Source organism: Gossypium arboreum, chromosome 8 (assembly GCF_025698485.1).
Source record: "Gossypium arboreum isolate Shixiya-1 chromosome 8, ASM2569848v2, whole genome shotgun sequence".
Taxonomy (NCBI): Eukaryota; Viridiplantae; Streptophyta; class Magnoliopsida; order Malvales; family Malvaceae; genus Gossypium; species Gossypium arboreum.
Window position 1 is genome coordinate 9960624 of NC_069077.1, and position 10664 is coordinate 9971287.

Sequence of the window (10664 nt, forward strand, 5' to 3'; positions counted from 1 at the left end):
AATATTCATAAGTAAACAATAAATTCAGGATAATGACTAACCCACCTCAAGGTACCAAACACAACATTAATATCAAGTCTTTGGATAGTAATATTAACAGTAAGCGGTACTCTTGTTGTAGCAATCAAACATTAACAATAAATTATGTCAAACGATGAATTAATCTTTGGACTAACATATTGCTCACATAAAGTACCTTATAATTGTCACACATTTATCACCACAAATGTCGTTGAAATCCTGCCAAATATTAGCTTACCTTTGGGTCAATTAATAAATGCATGAATCACAAAAACATATAATCAGCTTGATATTTTAAATAAACTAATCTACACAAAAGAGGTCACTTTGGCGGCATTTTATTTCAACTAATTTATTTAAAATATTAGACATCTTTAATTAAAACCTAAAGTCAAAATCTGAATTTATTTGTTTCGAATATTTCTTTTAATTTCATCTTTCAATCAAATTAAAAGATAATAGTATATATATGTACATATATTTATCCCAAAACAACATACAATGATGTTGGCAAATATAATAATAGTTGAATAAATCATAAACCATAAATAACCTCACATAAGACTTCAAATTTAAACCAAAATAATTTGAATAAAGGTAAACCTCATCTCAAGATATCGTAACTCCATTAATATTTTATCTTTGGACAAAATATTAACTTGTAAGTGATATATTGGTGTAATAATCAAACATTGACAATAAGAACATGTCGAACCATATATCTTCTTTTGGGCCAATTTATTACTCACATGTAAAACCGAATAATCGTCACATGTTTATCACCATAGTTGCACATGTAATATTATTAACCTTCATTTGGGCAGATCAATATCAACATAACTTAAGTTACATGCACACAAACTTTTATATTTTTAAAACAATATAATTTATACAAAAAAAATCACTTTGGTGACTTATTGCTTCAATTAAGTTATTTTAAAAAATATATAAACATACCAGTATTCAAATTTAAAATTTCCCCAATAGTCAAATGTCAAAACTATTTTTTTATTGCTTTATAAATTCCGAAATAACCCAAAATAAGATTGTCTCAATAATGCAATAAAAAAAACCGAAAACCTTAATTTTTTTACTCTTTCTTTTTTTTTTTGTTCCAAAATCATATATATCAAAACCAAACAGAAATAATGTAGTGGTTCAAAGGCAAATAATTAACAAGCATATGTATTCATAATTTTGGCATGGATAAAAATACCAAAGCAATTCACTCATATACATGTATTCATAATCAAATAGAAAAACTTACCCTAAATTTACCATGTAAATCCAAAGTTGTATTTATGATCAAACAGATATTCACATGAATACTTGAAAAATATTTTCAAGCCAATAAATCTCAAAAACCAAAATCATAATAGTTGGCATATCTCACAATTCATACAATAAACATATCATCATAACTTAACTAAAGATTTGAGATCATAATATGCCAAAATCAAATACTCAAAGGAAAATAATGTGAGTTCAACCTTAAAAATCAATGTAAAACTCTTATCTTAATAGATTGGTACATAAAAATCCTTTGAATCAAATCACTAAAGAACAACACTACGCATAGATTCTATGCGAAATCCAAGAATAACTTTCTAGTTTATTTTCTCATATAGCCGATTAACAATGAATTTACAGAAGTCAATAGACATATTTGATACTTTATTACCTAAATAAGGTGGAAGCATCACTTAATCCATAAATCAAATTATATAAAAAAAATTCTTTAAACACATATCATAACCAACATCAAATTGCATCAAAACAATCATCAAGCCATTTCGACCAAAGTTTATAACCGTACCATTAAAATCAATCTCAATTCATGCAAAATAATATCAAGCATTATTCCCTTAAATTCATGGATATATATGTATATAATATATTACCGACTTTACTTTGCATCTACATATAAATCCAAGATTGAATTTATAATTAATGGATTAGCGTAATAAACCTTTGTATGCATGAATACTTTTAAAAGTTTTGTAACCACCAGATATATAAATTCATGTAACCAACTAACAAAAAAAAAAACTTGTAACCTTTAAGGTAATAGGCAAATACCGATCTTAATATTTTTTTCTTATAAACAAAACTTGATTCTTAAAGGAATTGATAACATGAAAATTCATCATATAAAGAAATCATAAATATTGCTAACATAATCAAACCGATATGTTTAGCCAAAACATAATAAAATGTTACGATAATAAATCTATAAAAAATATTAATGATTAATAACCAATCACCGTTAATGATTAATTATCAATCACATTTTAATAGTCAAGCATTAACTTATATTTTATAAGAATAATATTCATATATAGGTAATAAATTACTAGACCAAATCAATTGAAGTCAAAATCACATGAGTTAGGTCATTGTGAATTGAAAGACAATAATTTACAAAAGACAATATAAAAAATTGAAGTAGAAATTATATAGGTTTAGTCCACAGTAATTTCAATTTCAAAGGAAAAGTTAAATCTTTGATGTATAAACCCTAAAAGGATTGAATCATAATTAAGCAAAACTTAAAAGAAATTTATCAAGAATTTAACAAAATTCAACATGAAATATCGTATCTATGAAATTTGAAATTCGAATCAATCAAAATTAATAGAGAATCAATTCATTCTCAATGATTCAACATGACGAGGCTCTGATACCATTTGTTAGATTTGTGAAATAAATCTAAAAAATAAAACTGAATAAACCAAGATCTATCATGTCAAATCATCAAGAATAATTCAAAAACAAAACTAGATGCGGAAGCATACTTGAATCCATGAATTCCTTGAAGTTTTACCGGATCTTGGGGATTTGATCTTCCAAATTAGCATACAAGAAATTCCAAGAATATCAGCCTCACTTTCCTAATGATATATAGGATATTAGAAAAGATATCTTGTGTATAATTTGGGAACCATAACCCTAATATTTATAACCTTGTCATATTAGTTCTAATCAAATTCTAATTAGTAATTAGAATTTGATTAGAACTCAATTATTAGAGTATCTACACATATTTGACCCATACTTTATTTAATAATTAAAGCCCAATAAAATTTTAACCAAATTAGATTACTTTTAATTTGGGCTAACCTATCATGATAGTAAATAATAACATGTAATTACTCTTATTATATATATTGTCGAAGCCATTTTCTTATTTTGAAAAATGGGGATCGACTTTAAAAAAAACTATGGAGTCGCCACCAATCCTCTTTGTTTAGGTGTGATCGGATCACCTATAAAACATTTTATTTTATTAAAATATAGATTTTGGCCTACGAAATTCAAGAAAGCGGGTTCGGAAGTCGGTTACGTGTGAGGAAGGATTAGCACTCTCGCAGCGCCTAAAATTGGTACCTCATTGATTAATTAATGTCCTAATGTCGAAAATCTGAAAAGATTTTAAAATATAATCCTTTTTTAAAAATATTTGAATAACTTGAATTGGATGTTAAGATTTTCTTGTTCCAAAGGAATAAAATACCACATCTAGTATGTTAGGACATGACATTTTAAACCCTCGAAACCAAGATCGACTCTCGATTTTCAAAAACTCATACATTGAAAATTTCAAAAGGATATTCGGCTATTTGGTCAAACAAAAAATTGAAACCCAACACGTTAGGGCACGATTTTTCGGATTTCTAAACATGAAATATTGCCTTGTTTTGAAGTTAAGAAAACACAGACGAAATTTAAAGAGGGTATTTGGTCATTTGATCAAACGGAAAATCAAAACCCAGCACGTTAGGGCACAATTTTTTGAATTTCCAAACACAAAATATTGTCTTGTTCTCGAAAAGTTCCTTTCATCACTATTTAAAATAAAAGAGTTAATGATTGAATTAAAAAATAATTGATTAGACTAAAACATTCAAATGACCGTTACATAAGAAAGATGACATATTATTTTGCCAAAACACATTACAAGAACATTAACGAACCATAGTGTTGGAAAGCATAAATAATCAAGTATGATACAAATGAACAATAAAAAAGCAATGAATTTAAATTGCGACACATAAGGCGAATAATCACTCAACGTATATTATTCCCATATTCACACTGACAAAATTTCAAGATGAATTAAACAATATATATATATATATATATATATATATATATATATATATATATAACCAATGATGGAAAATAAACGTAAAGCTTTAAATAAATAGTAAAACAAACTTTAATAAATATTATATTAAAACAAGCTAAAATAAATAATATATAAAATAATTTAAAATGAATGGTATATAATATATTTTTTAAATATCATATAAACAATTTGAAACGAGTACTATAAAGCAATCTTGAATAAACAATATAAATATAGTTTAAAAGAACTAATATGTAGAAAAAATCTAAGATAAATAATATATATAAAAGCTGTTTAAAATATAATATACATATATAAGAGATAAATAAATAAAATATACAAAACAGTTTGCAAAGAAAATGAATTTGAAATTAAATGGTCCTGGATCGAATTGAAAATAAATTGAAATTTAAGGGTCGATTTGAACAACAAAAAGAATGCAGGGCTGGATTGAAATGCGCGCAAAACCATGAGGGTTGAATAGGAAATTATCCCTCGCCCCAAAATGGCGTCGTTCCTTTGGGGACCAAATTAAAACAAAGTTGAAATTATGGGGTAAAATTAAAAACAAAGAAAAAACTGTATTAAAACATAACATAAATGCGAAAGGACCGCGTGCACGATTATCCCCTCCCTATGAGACGCGCAGATCCTAAGAGAATCCGGTTCGTGTCATCGTGTTGTGCCATGACACGACACCATTTCAATGCCAACACTCACGGCTTAAAATGATGCCGTTTTAATCATATATATAAACCAAAAATTTGCCCTAAAAATTCATTTGGCCGATTATTCTCTCAAAAAAATTTTCAAAACCTTTTTTTCTCAAAATTCCCTAAACCTTCCCTCCCCTCTTGGTCAACCTATGGGCTTCATCGGTGCATATTGCGCCTCCATCCCCTTCACGAAGTTAACCAGATCCCCATGGATCCGTCTACCTTTAGACCGAAAGAACGGCCATCGACTAGGTTGACACTGAACAAACGGGTAAGAAACTTATCTTCTTTTTTTGTATATTTGTAAGTTAGACTCAGAATAAAACAAAAGATAAAAGAAAAAATAAGAACTATGAATCAATGAATAAATCACCTTTTTTCTTTCTGAGTATATTTCTTCTTTTCTTTGTATTCAAAAAATCTAGAGAGCTTTACAAATTACATTCGGTTTTCTTTTATAGCCGAATAAAGAGTAAAATAAAAATAAAAAAGAAAATAGAAGAAATTTTTCCTTAGATCTTTCTATTATTTGCTGTCAATCTGTTGTGGCTTGTTAGTTTGTTGCAGGTACAGAAGGAGCCAGCTAGAGGAACGAAGGCGGTGGCGCGCGTGGAGGTCCTGCTGCACTGGTCTAGCTAGGGTTTGCTGAGATGTTTTTTTAATTTTGGGCTGGAATTTTGGGTTAGGGTTTATTTAGTTTTAATTTAGGACTATATTAGGTTTAATGTTTGGGCTTTTATTTTGGGGTTAAATAAATTGTAAATAGATTGTTGATTTAATTTAATTTTTGTTCTTTGTTTCTGGTATGAGCCCAGGCGAAATGGGCCTTCTACATCTGCCCCTTTTTGCTCATTATCGTGTAACGGGAATGAAGCAAAGACTTTAAAAGGACCGATTTTGCCTGATTTTTCTGAATCTTGACTTCTTGGTACTCCTTTCTTCAAGTAGACCCATTCTATCCCACTGCGTCTGTTCCACTGCAACTTCAGGGACATAAGGCTAGTGGCTTCAACCTGCTCCTCTACTACCTTGGGAAGATAAGATTCGCCATCTTCGTTCTACTCTACTACTGCTTAGGGAGATAAGATCTACAATGTTCAGTCTGCTCCTTTACTACCTTAAGAAGATAAGACTCTCCATTTTCGATCTGCCCCACTGCTATCTCAAGGAGACAAGATCTACATCATCAGTCTGTTCCCTTGCTACCTCAGGAAGATGAGACTACAATCTGAATCATCAGTCTGCTCCCTTGCTACCTCAAGAAGATAAGACTACAATCATTAGCCTACTCCCTTGCTACCTCAGAGAGATAAGGCTAGTGGCTAAAATTTACTCCCCTGCTACCTCGGGAAGATAAGATTCGCCATCTTCGATCTACTCCACTTCTATTTCAGGGAAACAAGATCTACAATCTTTAGTCTGCTCCCTTGCTACCTCAGGAAGATAAGACTACAATCATTAGCCTGCTCGCTTGCTACCTCAGTGAGATAAGGCTAGTGGCTAAAATCTGCTCCCCTGCTACCTTGAGGAGATAAGATTCGCGATTTTTGATTTGCTCCACTACTGCTTAAGGAGACAAAATCTGAATTCACCGATGTTGCTACACTGTCCTCTGAGACATGTCTTGTAGACTCGATTTTATATGCCTATGTTTATGCCAAATGATTAAGATGCTATGATCAGAATGAATCGAATGCTCCTAACTAGATGTGTTATGAATGGAAAAATGTTATGATCCTTTTTTAAATGCTTAAGGTATCCTCGCTCGTTGTTCATCAAGTTATTATCAATGACGTATTACACTACTATCTTGTTCGGCTGGTATTTTGATAGAAAACCCAAAGAGACAAACATATTCTCCTCAACAAGCTTGCCTTACTGTAGTTTCTAAGTTTCTTTCACTGTACCTTCTGGAACATAAAGTTTATACTTCCCATTGCAACTCAGGGGTGTGGGATCTGAATTTTCCCATCAATTCGGCCTGTTACCCCATTCCCTATGTATTATGCCCAGACGTGTATGCCTGATATTTGCATGAATGCAAAATATCATTTTTTTTCTCGAGAATGCTCCTTTTTATACTGATCATTTTTCGTCGAAACTATATTATTGACACCATATCTTGTCCTTTCATTCAATCACTATTGTGGACAAAAATCCAAAGAAATAATATCAATTTAAACCCTTCATTCTCAGATATTCCCTTAAGCTTGGTGAGTTCTAAACAAAAGTCCTGTTTCAGGTTCTTGTATTATTTAGAAGCTTCCAAAGTAATATGCGAAACTACTTTTGTGAAAGTATTATTAGCCCATTAATCATTATTTCAATGTAACATGCTTGCAACAAATCATAACAGTGAATAAGAATGGAATTGAATTGGAGCATAGCTCGAAGAGAATAAAATATCAACGATAAAAAAAATAAAGATGGAAATTGATTGGAAAAGCATATCTTGAAAAGGAAAAATATTTCAAAGATAGCCAACTCAATATGAATAAGATGAAGACTAGGTACCTCCGATATCGCAACTTGAGTTTCTACGTACGAACTTCTTGAAGACCAATTTAGGCTTGACATGTGTTTAAGAGGTCAGAAGTACTTCGTTAATGCCCCAAGATGTAACATACCCCTTTTCTTTGTTCATTTAGGTATAGCAAAATCACCGCCTTCCCCATCTTTGATCCAAATTTGAGCCGCCCTTTTTGGGTTTTCAACTCAAATCCCCTTTGGTCTCAAGGCGCCTTTTGCAGGTTTTCACATTGGCCTTTCATTTTTATCTTTTTATTTTTTATTTTTATTTTTTTTGAAAGTCTCAAAGTGCCCTTTGTAGGTTTTCACTTTGGCCCTATTTTTTTTTTCTTTTTTTTTTTGAAGGTCTCAAAGAGCCCTTTGTGGGTTTTCACTTTGGCATCTTTCCTTCTTTAAGTATAGTACTTCTTGACTGAATCCGAATTCACGAGATTGGGTAAGTTTTTCCCATCCATTTCGGCCAGAATTAATGCTCCTCCAGAGAAAGCTTTCTCCACCACGTAAAGTCCCTCCCAATTTGGCATCAATTTTCCTCTAAAATCCTTTTGTATAGGAAGGATCTTTTTCAAAACCAAGTCTCCCTCATGAAATTCTCTTGGACGAACCTTTTTATCATAAGCCTGCATCATTCTTTTTTGATACATCTGACCATGCTGGACAGCCCTTAGTCTATTTTCCTCAATCAAATTTAATTGATCATATCGAGATTAAATCTATTCTGCTTCATCCAACTTTAACTCTGACAAAACTCGAAGGGAAGGTATCTTTACTTCAATGGGTAAAACTGCCTCCATTCCATAGACCAGTGAGAAAGGCGTTGCTTTGGTAGAAGTTTTGACAGATGTTTGATAAGCATAGAGAGAAAATGGTAACTTCTCGTGCCAATCTCTATAAGTTTCATTCATTTTCCCCACAATCTTCTTAATATTTTTATTGATTGCTTCCACTACACTATTCATTTTTGGGTGATATGGTGATGAGTTATGGTGTCTAATCTTGAACTGACTGCAGACCTCTGCTATCGTGCTATTGTTCAAATTTAATGCATTGTCAAATATGATCCTCTCAGGCATTCCATATCAACATATAATTTTCTTCTTTAAAAATTTACTGATTGCTGACTTGGTCACATTGGCATATGAAGCAGCCTCTACCCACTTGGTGAAATAATAGATGACCACAGAGATGAACCGATGCCTATTTGAAGCTTTCGGCCAGATTGACCTTATGACATCTATGGCCCACATGGAGAAAGGCCATGGAGAAGTCATAACATGCAAAGGCGAAGGAGGTACATGAATTTTGTTACCATAAATTTGACATTTGTGACACCTCTTGGCATAATTGATGTAGTCTCCCTCCATGGTAGACTAGTAATATCCAAATCTCATAATTTGTCTTACCATTATGAAACCATTAGCATGCATTCCATAAACACCATCGTGAACTTCTTCCAAGATTTTTGCATCCACACATCTCAATAGTACCTGATCATTTCTTCTTTTGTACTGGATCTCTTCATTTAAGATATAATCACAGGCTAGTCTTCTCAACGTCCTTTTATCATTCTCCGTTGCTTGGTCAGGATACTCACGATTTCTCATATATCGCAATATATCCTGGTACCAAGGGTGGTCATCTCTTTCTTCTCCTTCCACATTATAACAAGGAGCTGGGGCTTCGTAAATGCTCATTTGAATGGGTTTTACATCTTTTTGTTTGCTCACTTTAATCATGGAAGCCAAAGTAGCCAAAGCATCTGCTATCTGGTTTTCATCCCGCAGAAGATAATTGAAAGTGATATCATCAAACTCCTCAATTAAACCTAGAACTACTCTTCGATAATTGATCAATTTGGAGTCCCTCGTATCCCATTCACCTTTAAGTTGGTAAATCACTAGTGCAGAATCTCCATATACTTCCAGCGTTCTGATCTTGCGTTTTTTGGCTGTACGAAGTCCCATGATACATGCCTCATACCCTGCCATATTATTTGTGCAATCAAAATCCAACCTACATGTGAATGGATAATGATCTCCATTTGGGGAACAAGGACTGCCCCAATTCCACTACCCACAGCATTTGAGGCTCCGTCAAAGTTCAATTTCCAAGGGTGATCTTTTGTAGCGTCCTCTTCAGTTGCTGCAACATGCATTATCTCTTCATTGGGGAAATAAAAATTCAGGGGCTCATAATCTTCTAGAGCTCTGCTGGCTAGAAAATCTGCTATTGCGCTTCTTTTCACAACCTTTTGGCTCACATAGATTATGTTAATTTCAGAAAGCAAAATTTGCCATCTAGCTATCCTTCTGTTCAAAGCATTTGGCTCCATCATATATTTTAGAGGATCCAACTTCGAAATTAGCCAGGTCATATAGTACAACATGTATTGCCTCAACCTCCGGGTCGTCCAAATCAAAGTGCAACACAATTTCTTAACCGGCGAATATTTCAACTCACACTCAGTGAATTTTTTACTGAGGTAATATATCTTCTTTTTTTTCTTCCCGACTCATCATGTTGACCAAGCAAACATCCCATAGAGTTATTTAACACTGTTAAATACAGTATTAATGGCCTATTTGGGCTTGGAGGTGACAGCACTAGGGGACTTGACAAGTACTTTTTAACCTTATCAAAAGTTGTTTGGCATTCATCATCTCATACACCTGGGTTATGTTTTTTAAGAAGGCGAAATATGGGGTCACATTTCTCCGTTAATTCTGAAATAAATCGAGCAATGTAATTTAACCTTCCAAGGAACCCTCGAACTTCTTTTTGAGTACACAGTAGAGGTAATTCTTGTATAGCTCGAACTTTATCTGAATCAATATCAATTCCCCTCTCACTGACTACAAAGCCCAGCAGTTTTTCCTGATCTAGCTCCAAAAGTACATTTCATTGGATTAAGCTTTAGCTGAAATTTTCTCAATCTCAAGAACAACTTTCTTAACACTTAGATGTATTCCTCTTCGGTTTAGGATTTGGCAATCATATCGCCAACATAAACTTCGATCTCTCTGTGCATTGTGTCATAAAATAAGGTCACCATGGCCCTTTGATACATCGCTCCTGCATTCTTTAACCCAAACGGTATTACCTTATAACAGAATGTACCCCACAAGGTTATGAAGGTAGTCTTTCCCATGTCTTCAGGATGCATCTTTATTTGATTATATCACGATAAGCCATCCGTAAAGGAGAACAACGAGTAGCCAGCCATATTATCCACTAGAGTATCAATGTGAGGCAAGGGGAACTTGTCTTTT

General features: G+C 32.7%; 1 protein-coding gene across 1 annotated transcript; it reads right to left on the reverse strand.

Annotated features, from left to right (window-relative positions):
- Nucleotides 1-8765: 8765 nt before the first annotated feature.
- Nucleotides 8766-9550, reverse strand: LOC108468299 (uncharacterized). Its single transcript, XM_017769189.2, has 2 exons — nt 9469-9550; nt 8766-9274 (listed from the first exon to the last, which is right to left on the reverse strand). Exons 1-2 carry the CDS (start codon nt 9548-9550, stop codon nt 8766-8768), a joined length of 591 nt encoding a protein of 196 aa, XP_017624678.2.
- Between the last annotated feature and the right edge of the window lie 1114 nt (nt 9551-10664).